This window comes from Rattus rattus, chromosome 12 (genome assembly GCF_011064425.1).
Source record: "Rattus rattus isolate New Zealand chromosome 12, Rrattus_CSIRO_v1, whole genome shotgun sequence".
Classification (NCBI taxonomy): Eukaryota; Metazoa; Chordata; class Mammalia; order Rodentia; family Muridae; genus Rattus; species Rattus rattus.
This window is the reverse complement of record NC_046165.1, coordinates 78,916,168-78,934,720: the sequence shown is the minus strand read 5'-3', so window position 1 is coordinate 78,934,720 and position 18,553 is coordinate 78,916,168. Positions and strand designations below refer to the sequence as shown.

General features: G+C 42.4%; 1 protein-coding gene across 1 annotated transcript in view; it reads left to right on the top strand.

The window, feature by feature from the left end:
- Positions 1-18,553, top strand: part of Cfap20dc (CFAP20 domain containing) — a 240,639-nt gene that overhangs the window by 155,209 nt on the left and 66,877 nt on the right. Inside the window, exon 12 of the mRNA XM_032917591.1 lies at positions 2,884-3,215. Within this exon, the coding sequence (XP_032773482.1) occupies positions 2,884-3,215 (332 nt within the window). The remainder of the gene's footprint in view (positions 1-2,883; positions 3,216-18,553) is intronic.

The window sequence follows — 18,553 nt, the reverse complement described above, 5'->3', positions numbered from 1 at the left end:
ATAAATCTGACTGTGTAGAAAAACTAATTAGATGTTTAGGTGATCATTCTTGCATTTATCTTGTTTGCTGCAATATTGTGATTACACGGTAATTTACATATTTCTCTAAGAAAACACACCAAATTATTCATTACAATTGATATGGAAATACTTGAGGTAAAAAAATACAGATTCCAGAAAGGCTTGTGGTAGTAAGGTATTTAGTATTGTGTTGGTCCTCTTACTCCGACTTTTTGACAGTTAATAATGTTTGGCAAGTAGGTCGTGAAAAATTGTCTAATCGAACAGTGAAGATTCCCAGAATCCTTTCTGTTCCTTTGTTTTCACACGTCCATCTACAGAATGTAGCACATTGGCTTTTATGACCACTTTTAGCCTTAGGCTCTGCCCATGAAATTTTTGTAAAACAACAGCTGTATATGTATATAAACCAGGCATGCAAATCAAATATCTGTGATAACTTCAGAAGAAATTAATTTCAGATAATTACTTGAGTGTGTGTGCGTGTGTGTGTGTGTGTGCGTGTGTGTGTGTGTGTGATTTTACCATTTGTTAAAGTGGAGAGCAAATTCAAATACTAATGAGATGGACAGTGACCAGATATATATTTAAGACAGATTTTCAGGGCTGATTGATATTTTTATATTTATAATTGTGGATGCCACATATGGTGCTTCACACAGATACATGATATTTATTAGCAAAGCAGACAAAGAGCTGAGCAAACTGAGGACCACACAGACCAGGCCATGTTTCCAGGGTAACCTGCAGAAGGGCCCTAGTGTAAGACTCAGATCCTGCTATGGACCAGGTGCTTACAGGACAGAACAAGGAGAGGGGAAGGAGAGCCACGCCACAGGGAGCCAGGGAGGTAGAGTATCTGCTGGGATGGAGAGTCCCAGGTCGCTAGCAGACCTCCCTAATGGGCAGTTGTTTGGGGGAATCAATAGGTCAGGCAAATAAGAATTGTAGTCAAAACCAAAATGGCCTGGTCACGGCGAACAGCATGAAAGGGCTGTTCTCTCAATTACTGGAAACTCTGCCCAATCCTCAGCCACATTTCACTCAGGGATTCCATTGTTCTTATTGTCGAACTCAACCAACGACTAAAACAGTAATTTTTTTAAATCATACATTCTGAGGCAGACATGGCGGCACATCTCTCTAACTCTAGCCCTCCAGAGACGGGGTGGACCTGTGAGTTGTATCTCAGACTGGTATACACAGTGAGTTTCAGGAGAGCCAGGTCTACATGGAGAAATGCTGTCCCAAAAACAAAATCAAAGAAGGAAAGAGAACAGAAAACTCAATGTACCCATCCAATGAAAAGCCCCCAGCGTTTCAGACAGTGTTTGTGGTACAATGGTGTGCAGTGAGGTAGCCCCATGCACCCCAGGGACCACCGTCAGGAACCCCTGCGAGTCACTGTGCATGGTATTTTGAACTAGTTGGTGACCGTTGCAAATTCAGAATCTTTTTACTGTTAGCAAAATCTTTGCAACCTCAAAGCTCATTTATCCAATCAAGGGTTGAAGACACTGTTTCAGAGCACTCCGTGAGGTTACAAAGCCCCACTCTGTGCCTAGCCTCATGCAGAAGGGTTTCCAGCCCCAAATAGTCAACTTGCCCATTTCACCTGCCCACACTGACTCAGACCACTGTACCACTGGGCAGGTGGTGAGATAATGCAGATCCAGCCTGCTCTGGCCATGGTCCTGAAAAGTCTTTCTCTAGCACATTTTATCAACCCCTTTAGCACCCAGTCACTTTGTATACAGTGCTCCATGGTAAGTACCCGATGCGTGCAGTTTCAAACTGTCCTCCATTTGTGCCACAAGTGCTGTTTTTATAAGAGGTTTCTGGGCCTTGCTCTTAGGGTGTAGGCTTTGTAGTTGGCAAATCTTACATATCCCACAGTTACTTTCATTGCAGCCATAGCTAATAGCTTGAAGGGTCAGGCATAAATCACTCCACCCACTACACGGCCGTGCAGAACAGGCGAAAGCCCACCACTGAAACAATGCACTGAGAAAAAGTGCATTCAAGGAAAAGGGCTAAGTTGGGCAGTCAGTCAGTTCTCTCCTGTCATCCTTCTAAAGGAAGGAAGCAAGCGTTGCCTCTAATGGCTTTCTCATAAACACTGCCCTCTCGCATTGCCTAGACATAGTTATAAACCTGATTCGGAGCGATAGCCAAGATAAACGGTTTTAAACAGCGGACACAGTTTTCTCACCAGTCATATACAGAATTTTAAGGAAAACGAGCAAAAAATGACATCAGAGTACCTTCTAAAATTAAAGATAGAGTTGTATTTCAAATAACAGTATTTCTGCGGACCTGGAGTTATTTGCGGTATCTGCTCAGTTTAGTCTGAATCGCTTCAATCAACAAGAGGCAGAGAAACAAACCGTCAGTCATCCTTCCGTATTCTCCTTGATGCATCGCTCGCACAATGGCCAGATGGTCTGTTTTCAAAAGCTTGCTGTGTACTGTACTCTGTCTTCCTGTGGTAAAAAGGGAGGTATTAGTAACTCAAATCCCTTTAAATTTGGACAACTTCCCTCACCCGATGTCAAATTAATGAGGCTGTGCTATAAAGAACTTGCCGAGAGACAGGTGATAATTATTTCAGACTTACAAATTTCCTGGCCAGGGTTTCAACTCAAATGGAGAGGAAGTGTAAATGAGTTGCCTGTGGCTGTGGGCAGTGTTCTGTGAGTAGCTGTTTAGCGAGACACAAGATGGCGGAGGAAATTGCCTTCCCTGGCTTCTGCCTTATTTGGTAAACCTCTGTCTCAACGAGAAACGAGAGACGTTACCTAACCACCGGCTAACAGAACACTTAATGGACACCTCTGTTGTTATCATCTCTCCCAATGCCAGATGAGTGGATATTCCCTGAAAGCGGTGGCCCGCCCTCCGGCCCAGCAAGTAGCAGTTCATCTTTGCTCCTAGATGGGGACTCCCGTACTGCATCACACCTGTGGCTCGAAACCAGCAAGGACAGTGACCCTGACCAGGCAGAGGGAACCCAGATGGCTCCCAAGGACATTTTCACCTTTTCGTCCAGACCAAGATCAGCGCCTCATGGGAAGAGTCACGATCTGTCCCCCAAGGGGTGCCCGTGTATTCTGGACCCAAAAGAGGACAGCCAACTGACCAAGGGAGACACCGAGTTGGAAGACGATTTTTATGGCAGTGACAGCAGCGAAGAGGTACACAACTTGTGAATAAAATAGGTCTGAAGCACGGTGCCAATAAGCATTAAAACGCGTTGGGATGAAAGAGGGGAATCAGCTGCTATTTATAAAAAAGCAGCAGATTGCTATGTCAGTCAACAGTTCCACACGGTCGTTATGGTAACACAAAATTTGTGGATTTTTTTTTATTATTATTATTAACAGCCAATTTCATGTTTAATTATGGAAGCCATTTTTTCAGTTGTTTATATTTTTTTTTCTTTTTAAACTTTGCCTCACGAATCAGAAATAATTTATAGTTGAGTACATGATAGCAAGACCACTGCAAAGCTGAGAACCCCCTGCCAGGTCTGTGGGGAGGCTGTGCTGTGGTTGCTAAGCACTTGGAATTGACACTTTCCTGGCTCCTTCCTCCCTGCCATATTCTCACCTTAGACCTATTAGGACTCGTTATTTTCCATATGGTCTCAGAATTGCAAGAGTTGTGCCAATTAAAGTTTAGATAATGAATCATGAATCAGTCCTGGGACTCTCCCTGACAGAGGTGTTTGTCTGGAATTACTTAGAATATTAATATGCTGTCAGGTAGTGAACTGATACAAAGTTTTCTTATAAATTTGTTGACACTTGAATTTGGCTTAGCAACACTTGTTTAAAAGCTACGTCTTCATCCCTATATGATGAAGTTAATTTGGGGAGGGGGGTGTTTCGTTGATGCACCGCATGTGTATGCATAGTCCCCGTGTGTTCCGTTCCCTTGTGTACATGCATGTGGAGGCCTTGGGTGACATTTCCACCTTCCTTTTGTCCTGAGGGACAGACGCACACTTCCGTGGAGTTAGCTGAGCAGGTTGTTGCTGGCAGGCCTGTGTGTGCCTTCCCGGGAGCCGCCTCACCCAGCTTTTTATGTGAGTTCTAGGGCACAGATTCAGGACTTTCTGCTTGTCACACAAGTCCTTTACCCATCTCTCCAGCCTCATCAATATATTTATCTTCATTCCTATCAATGGTAATTTGTATGTGCTGAAGAAACATAGTTTAAAACACCACAGCCAAGTTAAAGTGCAAGAAAGGATGTGCAAATACTCTGATATAGGAATGATTAGAAAACTCTTATGTGGGCTTACAAACTTTTGAACTCGCTGTAGCACATGAGAATGCCCTGTGGATGTGCACTGTAGATGAGGTCCACACCTCCCACAGCAGAGCCAGCTGAAAATATGGGGGCACAGCTTAGAGTTCTAGCCATGATTATGGGGTTTATGAATTTTGTCAACAAAATACACGTAGGATCCTTTTTATATAGTATCCTGGGTTCTACGTGTGCTGAAGTAACATCTGATGCCAAACACGGTCCATTTTGTGCCACAATGTGAAGCAATGGTATTAGACATACCTATGTCTTTCTTCCCTGAAATCATTAAGCCGTAAAAATTAGAAAATAGACTTTTGTCTTCCGCATCCAATAGGGTCTCCATCCCGCATCATCACCTCTAAGGTATCACTTGGGCAAACTGGTCTTTCAATTCACAGCATTCCATTCATACAAGAGATAGGCTGTCTTTCCAAGGAGCACACAACACCACCTTTCTTACTTACGCCCAGAAGACTTACTTTAACACTGAAAATTTCCTGGCAGATGAGAAATAGCGATTCTCTGGGAAGCAATGAGAGGGTTTTCTTAGGAAGTGCCCCGGAAAGAGCTTGTCATGAGGAACTTAGCTTCTCTGTCTAGATGACACATAAGCCTCAAGCAGTCAAGTTCTTTGAGGAAGTGAAGATTTTCAGCTCTGTGCGTTTGAATTTGTTATCACCTTATTGCTATCTTTTCTATTATCTCTCCTGCTTCTGATGCCGTTCAACGTTTACTATACAGAATGTATTTATTAATAACTATCAGATGGAAGTAATTCATCATGCATTCCCCCACCCCAAGCTCTGACTGCATAGCAATCTGCTCACCCTGTGCCGGGCCTGTCTGTGTGGCCAGTAGCATATGGCTTGAGTCTATGGTGGGACTGTCTCATTGCTAACACCCGCCCGCCTCACTGTGAGTCAGAGTTTCTTAAGAGTGCCATTGGGGAAGGGACAGAAGCCTCGCCATTTTATGGAGTCAGAGAGATGAACAATATTCAAACCAAGATATTAAAATTTTAAAAAATTAAAACCTGTACTACATCTATTTACATAAGTGTAACTACAAAAGTGATTTCCTTTTTTGTTTGGTTCTTTGCTTGGAGGATGTCGTATTGTCTTGCAGGATAACTTCTCCTATTTATTTATTATATAAGCCATAGGAAACTGAATTATATTTTCCAGTGTTTATTTTATATACACCTCCAAGTTTTAAGAAAGATTCCTTTAGGGGCTGGAGAGATGGCTCAGCAGTTAAGAGCTCTGATTGCTCTTCCAGAGGTCCTGAGCTCAAGTCCCAGCAGCCACATGGTGGCTCACAACCATCTGTAATGAGATCCGATGCCCTCTTCTGGTGTCTGAAGACAGCGACAGCACTTGCATACATAAAACAAACAAACAAACAAGTAAATAAATCTTTTTAAAAAAAGATTACTTTAGATAACATGTTAATGTTAGTTTTGTTGTTTAAGAATATTATATCCTTAGAATAACAAAATTATAGTTAAAAACAATATGTTACTATATGACCAGGCAGTAATTATATTACATATATACTTGAATACTCAATAATTAAAATACTCTACAAAATATTTGACAAGCTAGAGATATTTAAAGATAAATTAGTTTAAATTTAGTAACATGTAAACCAGGTATTATTATAAAAGTATGCATTCTATAATAAAGACTAATTAAGGTTCCAGTGATATATTGTCTTTATCATTTAAGGTGCTGCTAGCTTAATTAATTAATTCACATCGGAGATCACACTGGGAGAGCCGCACTTAACAGTATGAGTCTTTAGAATATCTTCTCGTACTCTCTGCTTGGTGTGTGTTTTACTCCCCAGGCTGTCGTGTGTACTGATGTGCTGGTGCTCAATTAATTTGAAGTTGTACATTTTATTTGAAAAGCGCATTACAGAAATATATTTCATGACGAGCTATAAAACTGAAACTACCATGTAAAATTAGGAAAGCTATTAAAACAAAGGGCTATTCGCACTGTCACAGCATCTAAAAGCCGTTTGGCGTTTCAGCATTATTCCCAGCATGGCTAGTAGATACACCTGGCTTGCAGTTTGAACTAGCTTTAAATTAATGTTTCATTCTTCCCCTAATCTAATTTTATCTAAAGCTATAGTAGTGTCACTTTCCAGTCCCCAACTATGGCTGTGGAGCACATACTGAGGTAGACGGATGGCTTCATCGCCACCTCCTCATCCTGCAATTCAGATTGCAACATTTGCCTTGGGACACAAATAAATACAGTCTGCCTCCCTATCACATTCAGATTAGGTCGAAAACCTTTGATATCTTCTCTTCACCCACTGTAAGGAAGCCTGCAAGGAATGAATGTGTAAATATCAATGTTAAACCTGTATTAGTTCTTTCCTGGTATTGGGACGTTCAAGGTTTGTTTTTTTTTCAATCATTTAGTTATTTCCCTTCATGCTGTCTCCTAATAGAATAAATTTCTCCGTTATGCTATAAGTTACGCCTGCATTCTCTCTTTGATTAGCTCCTTCACACATCTGTATACGTGTAATGGGATGAATGTTTGATCCACGTGTGACATTTTATGTTTCTGTGTAGTCTTTGAAAACTTGTAAATGTCAGTATATGCTTTAGGAAAATGGACTTTTTAATATAGTGCCTCACATTTTATTCCTGTATCACAATGTAATGTACTCTCCAGAATAAGCTGCCAGACAAATCTAATATTTATTCTGCGTGAATCTTCCTTTTGGCCTGCTCATATCGGCATGTCTTTATTATTACTGAGGCACTTCTGAAAAAGTCAGAAGCCTCTTCGTCCCTTCCACAGACTGTGAATTGTTGTACGGGAGGTAAAGAAAGCATAAATCTGTTCTGTGCTTAAAAGCCAAATCTCTGTTCTTTTTGGTAGGAACTATATACATCTTGCAGAACAATGTTTGGTTTTAGACAGGAATTTCTGAAGAACTCATTAAAGTGTTGTGAGTTAAAAGACTATCAAATCTACCTTGTTGGAAAATGTGCTTCGCTTTGAACAATTGCATTAACCCGGTTACTTCTCCAGTGGATATTTACTTCGACTTTCCCATCCCACATAGTCACTGCCTCCCAGCAAAATCACGACACTGTAACAGAAATAACTGACTCGCCCAGTGTCAGGCAGGACCACCCCGCTTTCCTCTCACTTTTGTTCACACATTGGTAAAAGGAAGTGTAAGACACTATGCCATCCACAGAGAACTATATTACTACTTTGATAGTTTCCTGGAGTAGCCAAGAGGCACTGTTTGGAAATGGTTGTTATGAAGACTTTTAAGATGCATTGGAATGGCCAATCTTGTTTATCATGAGAGAAGAAATTACATTTTCATTTTTTGAGACTGTAAAGCTATAATTTGTCCAGATAGCTACGATCTTTCTTCAACAACATTAGCATTGTCTGTACCATCTCAGCTGTTTGCCAGTCCTGTGTTCTAGCGGAAAGGGTTGTCAATTAGCATATTTAAAATAGTAGCCAAAGCAAAGACTTCCGCTGACCAGATTGCAGTTCCTTCACCATCAAAGGTGAACTTGGGGCACTGCAGATGCATTTTGGTACAGAACTGTTAAGAATGTCACAGATGTCTTTTCTTTAGATAAATATGATCATCCAGTTTTACAAAAGCTAGAATGAGTTCTGTCTTAACTCATTCAACATAAAAGTTGTGATTCAAAGAGCTGGGTCCCATCTGCTCTAAGTCAGTGGCCCTCAAGAGTCATTAAAATTATCTTTTTTTTTTCAAAATTACAGCTCAGCAAGAGCCATCCGTTCTGTGCATCCAGAAATGATTGTCCAAATGCCCATCTGCATGGCCTTTTAAGAAATGGAGCTCAACAAAGGGAGTGCCGGCTCCTCGGGGAAATCACCCTCTTCAGCATACATATGCTGTGCTACAGTTAATCAGGCACACTCTATTGATGTCCCTGGCGCTGGGGCATGGCTGAATATTTAACAAACAAATGTTTCTGTGCCCAATAGACAAACGGTTCAAGAGATTTGGACATAAATATTTAAAGATTTAGATTATTTAAATATATATTTAAATCAAAACCATTCTGTATTTGTTCTTCTGAGAAACAGATGAGCAGATGCCTGGATTGTGAAAATGGTAGACGAAAATAGTAGATGACTTCTTTGCTACCTCTGACAAAATTCTTTCAGCTGCTGTGTGGGTTTTCAGTGGTTCAGTGATCAACCAAAGGGAGAATGGGGCTGTCCAGTTCATTCTTAGGAAGCTAACTTCTCATGCATGCGACAAATGCGTCAAGCTGACACAGAACGTCTCAAACAAGTTGAGCCCAGATGCATAACATATGTGAGATCATACGCCTTATAAAAGAGGCGGACGCATTACGGAAGAAAAGAACAAGGTGTTCTCTGTCCTCTTCTTAGAGAAGACTGTAGGACTTGTCTCTAGAGGAGAAGCTGAGCCCGTATCAAATATTAATTAAACTGAGTCTCACATATCATTTTGTCCTTCTCAATCATCTTAATTCCCTTTCTGATATAAAGTACACTTAGTGGTCCCGGGGCAGCCAATGGGATTGTATCTGTGGTTCCCTGTGCAGAGTCTCCAGTAACTTGTCGTCTCCGTGTGTTTAAAAGCATAGAAGCATGGAAATACACTCACTGGGGTGTATATCTTCCTCCTGGCTGATCTCCAAACCAGGATACAACTTAGGAAATAGTGTGAGCCGAATGCCGAGACCCACGCGCATGTGCGATTTCACGTTTATCAACTCTGCTTATGCCAAGCAAAGAGAAAGGTGACCCTGTGGGAACTTGCGCAAGTAAGAAAGGGCTGCAGCCTGACGCACTGTGGATGGAGAAAGACTTCTTACAGTGAACTCACCTATGCAGGGCCTTCTAAACGAAGCATCAATGACCTAGGTTTGTGTCACTCTTCACAAGACAGCATCTGTGCCCTGGAGGGGCCTTCCTTACTGCCCCTTACTTGTGGGTAACATCGCTTTCTGCTACTGTCCTCTCTCTGGCATTGTAAGTTTTTAATTTCATTTGTTTAACTGGTAACTGGTACAGAAGAATATAAAACCTGTATGGATTAATGGTGCGTCGTGTGATGCTTCAACACACACACACATACCTTGTTCTTTAAATCAGGTTAAACATATCTTCTCCACATTACCCATCTATGACCAAGACTGCTTAAGTCCTCATCTCTGGGTTTCTGGAATGCATAGTATATCCCTGGTATTCATCATAGCCCTGTGGTGCTGTAGCACCAGAACTGGGTACTTCTGACTAATTCAGTAGCCCTGCTCTGTATGGCTTTCTTACCCATGTGCCTCCCTGTGGTGCTTAAAAGAGGCTGCACATGACACGTAGCAGAAGCCTAGTAAGTATTGAATTAATGCCGACTGATTGCAAAGGCACCTAAATCCTGCCTTTGACCTGTGTACGTATATTCAATGGCTTCCATTTCAATGTGGGGGTCAAGCTCAGGGCCTCATGTACACGAGAACCACTAAGCTACCCCCCAGTCTAGTTAGTGTGTGTTCTCGCGATCGCATGTCATAAATGCAGTATGCTTTGATCAAAAAAGAAAAAAGAAAGGAAGAAAAGAAAAGAAATCCTGATGCCACATGTTCATATCAGTTAGAAGTAAATTGTTTTGCTTTGTTTTGTTTTGTGTTTGTGGAAAGAGAGAAAACTATATAGCGGCCAGTCCAAAATTTTAGACTGGAAGGAAGGAGGAGAGGCAGGCTGGCTATGCTGAATCCACCATGGTTCTTAGAACTAACCCAGAAGGTGCTTGCTGACTTTTCTGTCTCCCTTCCTTTCTAGACAAGCCTAAACAGATCCCTTTCCTGTCTTTATAAAATGAAGTGTTAGCATTGCTCATTCACCAGAAACTGAGGAGATGGCCATTGTTCCATTGTCACTGGCACTCTTTCTAGTTTTCTGTTCTAAGACAGGTTCTTCAGCAATGTGAGCATCCTCACAGCATCCAGTGTTAGGAAAGAGAAGCATGCAGTGTCTTGTATAAGAGAGTAGTGCCCTCGGGAACTGTGGCAGGGACAGAGATCGCCACAGTGTCACCAACCTTTCTTTACTATCCGTGGGATTCTAATCAAAGTTTGTATTATGTATAAAACTGCATAAACAAAATTTAGGCCTGATAAGTACCAGCAAAAAATGTCCCTAAGAAATAGACCCTTTGTAGTTGTCACACAGATCAGCAGGCTGTTCTTAGCAGAGCCTTTAAGACCAAGCTTGATGGCACTGCTGTCTGCTAATCCCAACCTTCTTCCAACCTGCCTTCTTCCCATAGGAAGAAATGGTCGTAAGGCAGCACAGGGAGTTCCTATTACATCTCTCCAGGGCTTTCCAGGGTGGTTGAGTATGGCAGGCTCTGCTCTTAGCTCATTCCAACACTGAAATCAGCCTGGCTTCTCCATCAATTCCTTGACATCGGTGCCTTTGCGTTTTCTACTGAACACAGCAGTCTCCTAACTGACCCCCTTCTCCACTGTACTGAGCATGTTAGGATCAGAGCCTGGGCTCTGGGGACCTCAACAAGCCAGGCTTGCACACCTGTCTTCAGGAACCCAAGTAAGCCATAGTGAAAAGCAGAGAAAGGAGATTCAGTCAGTGTGCCCACACCGGGAAGAGGCACAAGCACAACGATCCAGTGGCTTCCCCAAGCTCATCAGAGCCCTAATATGATGTTTAGATTTAAATAGAGGGAGAAAGGTATGCATAGCTACATAGTGAAGTGCCCACCTTCAGCGTCTGAGATCTAGTCTCTAAAAGTGGTCTTACAAGCTGTCAGAATTGCCTGGAATCTCTTTCTGGGAGACAAGCAGCTAGTTTTTTCTTACTCTCAGCATGAGATCCCTGGAGAAATCTGGTTGCCTGGGGACCATTCTTTCAATAGTCTAATGCCCAAAAGGACAGTACAAATGTCTCTCCTTAGGATATTCTCTCTCCTGCCAGGACAATTACACTGTCTCAGCACTCCACAAACTGTGCTGTGCCTGCCATTCTGTGTCACTGTGATATTCTGTTTCAAATCACATCGTTCTTTGTTGCCTGCTAAATAAAATCTCCAGATGGTAGAGTCTTAGTCTACCATTATGTCCCTGCCAACCTCATTGCCTAGCACAAGACTCTACACAGGATGACAAAGGAAGGGAGTGAGGAAGACAGTGACAGCCTCCCTCTAATGAAAAGCTCTGCTAAGTCTCTCCCTATCCCGGGATCAGGTCAGAGCGCACTTCCTCACCATCACGTGTTCTTGATTATCAAGAGGAAATTTCACCTTCCCGAAGAGGTCGTTCTTATTGAACACATATGAAACTAAACATCACAACATTAACAGCAAACATTTTGTTTTAACATGCCAAACTTAGATAATGGCTGTAAATTTGGTTCTGTATGGCTTTGTGAACAGTCGAGGCAAGGCTCGCTGTGGCTATGTACGTTTGCTGTCAGGGCACGGATCATCAGATGCCACCTCATGCCTTTTAAACGTGCTATGATTTTATCTGTCCCCTGATACAGGCTTATTTAACACTCTTTTGCTTACTGTATGCGAACATAAGTGAGTCAAATTAGAAAAATCAACCATAAAGTACATACAATGATATAGTTGTTTCTTTAGATATTACAATACAGCAGGACATTTTTATGGTGTAATATATAATATTGTAGAACATAGAAATAACACCGTATTGCTCCTTTCTAATATTTATTGTCTCCATGGGCATTGATTCTATTTGTAGAATTTGTCTTCTCTCAGCCCTTTCCTATGGATAAATCATAGAACTATATATGTGAAATTCTCCTAACATTCACTTCCAGCTTTCCAAACAATTATATTGAAGAGGACATTGATCTCTGAAAAAAATAAACTTTCCATCGAACTGTCCATGTAAGAAAAACACGTTTTATTTATCTACTGCTCTTAAACAATAAAACGTCCTGACAGTAGTCAAAACGCCCCGCTAAGCCCACATTTTCTTAGAATACCATTTCTTCATCTAAATAAGCTAACTTTCTTAAGCTGTACATCTCTCTCTTCCCACAGTTAGCTTCGCATGTAGACAAAGTGCGCCATTCTTGGATGCTTTAGGTAATTTGTGGATCCTGTTTTAGATGTTCTTTAAAGTAACTATGTGGATTCTTTTAAGTGTTCTCTGATGACTTACTTGGGGGTAGAAAAGTATGCCTGATACACACTACTTAGCATTCAGGAAGGCATTTTAGCAAATGACGAGGACCTCTTTGTAATTTGTATAGCTGTTTTAGCTGCTCAACTTTTTCTCTTCAAATTAAAGTAGAATAGATAGTGTCTTCTTCGTAGAGTATTTTAACGTTAAAAACTTATTCTTGATATCTTACTCACAAGTTTCTGCTCAAAAAATTTTCAGCATATTCCTCAACATGGGATAACCACGGTATCCAGGATTCTCCAATCCCAAGTACTGGTGCATCTGCACTAGCCCAGAACGAGCAGAACAGGCGTATGAGAGGTACCTAGAAAGGGCCCCCTGGAAGCAGGAGCTCCAGAAAGCAAGAATCCCTCAGTGAGGCAAACAGAAATAACTAAAATAACATGCTGCTCAAGGCTCTGGGGAGGGAAATATATATATGTAATTTATTAGATAGCTTACAGAATCAGAGGCTTCAAAGTCCCACCATGGCCATCTGCTGCTTGGATAGCTTGAGGAACCAGTACCTGCTCCAGCCAGGAATCCAGAAGCCTCAGAGCAAGAGCCTTCTTCTCTGACTGGAGGCCCAGAACTACTGCTGCAAGTCAGCACTGAAGGCCTGGTACACCCAGGACATAGCAACAACAAAAAGTGCAAACCTTCTCCTTTGTCCTGTGTAGGACCACACGTGGTTGGGTAACATGACTCCCTTCAGCATAGCTTTTCCCCTCAGTTTCTGACCTAAGTGTAAAGCTTTTCTGGAAACCCCTTTACAGACACACCTAGAGAGTGCCCTTTAACAATTTTCTAGGCATCTCTCAGTCCAGTTGAGTTGACAGCCAAGATTAACTTCAAAAGTGGATGTGGCATGTCTCATACTTTCTAGCCCTAAAGGAAGGAAGGTGTTCTTAGAAAACCCCAGACCCCCTGATCAAAGGAGAGGACCGTACCATTCCATCGCACGCCAGCTCCAGCAAGCAAAACTTTACAAAGACAAGCCAGGGAGGGGCGCTGAAAGGGATTCTAGAAGGGTCTGTGTGGCTTAGTTGTGATTTCTGTGTGGGAGGGACTTCCTGCTAGGCTGTGCTTTGGCACTCTCGCACCATTAGAACCGTATGTATTCTTCACCGTTTGGGTGATCAGTGATGTATTTCCCGTCCCATCAGATGTTTGAGTTCATTGACAACAGCTGCTAAAGAGTGTGTTGCACATCCCGAGGATAATAGAGTGCCTCGTGCCTTTAATGAGAAAGATAATTATGCCGTTTTCATCATAAGAGTTATTTTTATTTCCCAGTTACTTCCTATAATTTGACTGATCACTGTCTGCAAATTATAAATGAAGACCTTATTTTTTGAGCCAAAACCTTGCCAGTTAAATTGACAGATTTTCAATAACAGCCTACATTAGGAGCCATAAAAGCATCATTACTCTCTTCATTCTCTGGTCTCTCCGCAGCAGTTTCACAAATAATAAACGATATAACCAAAGGTTAAGAGTAGAGCCGTGTCCTTGGCTAAGTCTCAGAACTGGTGGTGCGGCCACATGCACGTCCGTCCGTGTGGCTGGCCGCACGCGCGTCCATCAGATTGACTTTTACCTTTCTGCCTTAGGACTTCTCTTTCTCCACTTTCTCATAAACTACACTCAGAAGCCAAAAAATGAACAAGACACTGCAGAGCAAGCCACACACGCTCTGCTTTTTCCAACGTGGACATTTTTATGTGTCACGGCCCAAAAAAATCTCTATATTTCTTACAGCACAAAACTTTGGCTAGTTGTGCTCTGAGTATTTTGAAATAAGGAGCTACCTAGCACAAGTCAGGATGCCCACCTCTTTGTCATTAGTAGAGTGGAAGTGGGCGATGTCGCTGGGCATTTCCGTAAATGCCACATCCCATCGGACTGAGCTTCCTTTTGGCTTTCACAAGGGCTCCACGAGACAGACTCTCACAGTGCCCACTGCTCAGATGTAAAAGGCCACACTATCCAGGGACCGCAGCTGCCACAGGGACAACTCGAGCACACATTCTCTGGGAGACTCCAGAATCACTGTCCCCATATGCAGTGTGCCGTGGGAATAACCGTGCACCACTGCTTTCTAAGGCTGATAACCTCTCTTCAAGCCATTCTCAAGCAGAACACTGAAATCCGCCTTCATACAGAAAGAGCAAACCACTTGTTTTATGAGAAGTTAGGGTGAAAGTTGTCTATGGTTTTTTTTTTCCATGTTTTTAATTTATAAATACTGCTAAAACAATCCAAAAGACACTAATTGTCTAACCTTGTTGTACTTTTATTTACTTGGTTCCACTAATGAATTGAAATGGTAATAAGCTGGCCTTGTAAGTCATTCTACAGTGCTGCTTCTTTTGACCACAGCAGAAGCAAGCCTCAACAAGTTTTTTCTATCTAAACATCCCTGTTACCTTCCCCTGACTTCTTCACGATCACAGAGAAATACAGTCTGTCTGTCTTTATATCCAAAGGGTAGCTTACTTCCTATGTGGTACTTTTTTTTTAACAGAACTAAAATCAGAACCCAAAAGTAAACTTGTAAGGCACAAATGGACTTAAAAGTTCACCACCTCTCAGCAGGGTTCTGCATCGTACCAGGGAGTGTCAGGAAGAGTAAAGGAACCAAAGTTTGGAGAGAAAGCTCCTGACTTTCTCCTCACTCAAGAGGCACTCGAGTCAAAACAGTTCCCAGAAACCCTTTGGATTATCCGAGGTCATTTTTTTTTTTCTTTTTTACTTTCCCAGGTTCAAAGCCCAAAGTTTCACATGTCTCTTCAGCCCTAAAGCAAGCTTTTAAGTCACTATTCCACTTTCCCGCTGAGGAAACAGACTTAGCAAAGGCTCCAAAGGCATGACATGGGGAGGAACGTAGTCTGTGGTGAGTAGTAAGGGCACCAAGGCGCTGCTTTCCACTCATGCGAAGAAGCGTGGCCTCAGTGTCAAAACTCAGAGGATGGGCCGGAGGGACGGCCCGGCCGCTGGGAGCTCACGCTGTTACTAAAGTTCCATGTTCAGTTTAACTCCCGTTCCAGGGTTCCTCAAGTCATGTGCACATAGCTACACACTGACACAGGATTAAAATTTTAAAGTTGGGGTTGGGGATTTAGCTCAGTGGTAGAGCGCTTGCCTAGGAAGTGCAAGGCCCTGGGTTCGGTCCCCAGCTCTGAAAAAAAGAACAAAAAAAAAAAATTTTTTTAAAGTAAATAAATGGCTTAAAAACTCAAACTAATCCAGTTTTATCTGAGCTCCACGGTCCCCATTTGTGTGACCGACCGTCTTACGTTAATAAGGCAGAACATTCTTGGAGGCAAAAGATAGACTTGCCTCACTGTGGAGTGAAATTGCAGCAGGAATGGAGCAGTCTTCCGAGACCCATTTGAAACACAGTTCACATTCATTGTTTTACAGTGGGTTCTAGACGCTTGCGACTAAGAACCTATGAAAGTTTCCTCAGAGGCTGTGCCTTCTTCAAAAGGGTTCCCCCTAGAGACCCAGAGTAATGGCTTCTCCCCTCAATTTAACTACTTTATTAAGAATGTTTTCACCCAACAGAAAATTTTTCTTTAAAATGTTTGGCTCAGCACTTTTTAAGTGTCAAGGTGTGGTCATCACCACCGTCATCCCAAAGGATGGCAGTCCCAGTCAGCAGCCATTTCCATCACCCTCACCCTGTTCTGGACAGCTGCTGGTCTATGTCTTCTCTCTTCCCGTCCTGGACATTTCATACAGATGGAACCATCAGATGTGACCTTCTGTGTCTGATTCTTTTATTGAATATATATATATATATATATATATATATATATATATATATACACACACACACACACACACACACACACATACACACTGATGCATTCTGTATAACACATAACTGACACACACACACACACACACACAGCTGTCTAGCAATGGGAAGCCCAAGAACCCAGTCCTTTTTAGTTCACAAGGCTGGATGGCATCAGTATATGCTGAAATCCCAAAGAAGCAGAGTCTAATGCCAAAGAAGGAATGAACCTTCCACTGAGAGCGAGGGCAAGCAAGGGGAGAAGAGCTTCTCTCGTCCATGTATTTTATTTAGGCTGCCACCCAGAGTGGCCCTAATTAAAAGTGGTTCTTCCCACTTCAAAGGATTTGAACCGAAGATGGGTCTTGCCACTTTAATGATTTACTTAAGAAAAATCCCTCACAGGTGTACTTGAGTTTTAGTTCATTCCAGATATAGTCAAGTTGACAGCCAATAATAGCCATCACACTGTACCGGAATCCTTCATATGACTCTACCTTATTTCCTCTTCGTGTATCAGCTGGAGTTTGGACTGTTTCTGTTTTTGGCTAATTCAAATGAGGACGTGATGAACTTTCACGGCCAAGTTTTCCTGTTGGCACGTGTATTCAGTATTCTTGAATACATATGTAAAAGTGGGATCTCAAAGTCATAGGAAACCCGCTCATAACTTGGGAAGAGCTGTCAAACTCTGTCCCAGAGTATCTACTGTTTCCCATTCCCATAAGCTGTATCTAAAGGTTCCGGTCCCTGTGTGTTCTCTAATCAGCATTCTTGTGGTCTGCCTTACATTTAAGCCATCCTCGCGGCTGTGAAGTGTGGCTCATTGATTTGGGTTTGAATTTTCGTGATGACAAACATGAACAGCTTTCTGTGCTTATTATCCATTTCTGTATCTCTGTGGGACCTACGTCTATTCAAGCCCTCGCCTGCTTTTAATTAGATTGTCTTATCATTATTCACTTGTAAGAATTCCTAATAGAATTTGGGTGAAACCTGCTTATCAAATACACGACTTAAAATAGGGACCCCCCCCCCAACCTCTGTGGGTTGCCTCTTTGTTTCCTTGTGACGCCTTTTGAAGCACGGACACTTTAAACTTTGATGAGCTCGCTCTTTCCCTCTGGTGCTATGCATTTGGTGGTATATATCTAAAAAGACAATGCCTGACCTAAGGCTACTAGTATTTACACTGAATGTTTGTCCTGACACTTTTATCGTTCTGACCCTTCAGTTATTTTTGTGGCCTATGTTAAGTTGATAACTCCGTATCATTGGAGTTGGGAGGTGTTCTACCTCCATCATTTAATCTGGAAATCCCATGTTCCAGCATAGTTTTGAGATGGAAATTGCTCCCCGTTTACTGATATGTGAGATGTATCTATAACATACATGTATATCCTCTCTGCCAGCACTGGATTATCTCTGTCACCCTAACTCTGTAAGTTGTGAAATCAGGAAGAGCTCCCTCTCCAACTCCACCGCCCTTTCCTTGCTCGGCCCTTGCATTTCTGTATGATTTGGGGGTTTTAGCTTTGGCATAAAAGGCAGCCGAGATCTTGGTAGAAATTTACTAAAACAAGCCCCTCTGTGCACGCCTGCTGCCCAGAGAGGGGCTAACGGGATATGCTGTGGACCTTTGGGGGTGGGCTGCTATGGGAAGTCCTCTGTCATGGGCACCAGATTTTGAACGGTATTGCAGGAGGCAAGTCCCATCTTTCTCTTCTTTCCATCTCTTGCTTCTCTCGCCGTACGTGTGAAAGACCCTCTTCTACCACACGGCCCTGGCCGCGCATGTCTGGCACCCCACCAGAGGCCTGAAGCAGTGAGTCTGCCCCATCTTAAGCTGGTGCTTCTAGAATCGCCATCTGCATGAACCTTCCCTGCTAAGTTCACGAGCTCCAACGTAGCTGTGCGTGATGGGGGGCTGACTAAGGGGCTGACGTCAGAGCCCCAGATCATTTTGTGAATACCACCATCTCATCCACACTAAGCCTTCAAACTCATAATGCAGCTGGCTGTTTTTCAGTCTTTCAGATTTGTCATCCAGCCCTGCTTTGTTGTTTTCATAAGCAAGTTTTAGCTTCTTTTGTTAAATTTGCTCACAAATGTTGTGGTTTGCCCTGGAGTTATCTGTATTTTGATGCTAATTCCACTGCCCAAAGGACAGCTGCCTAGTCATGTACTCAGGAATCAGGTGACTT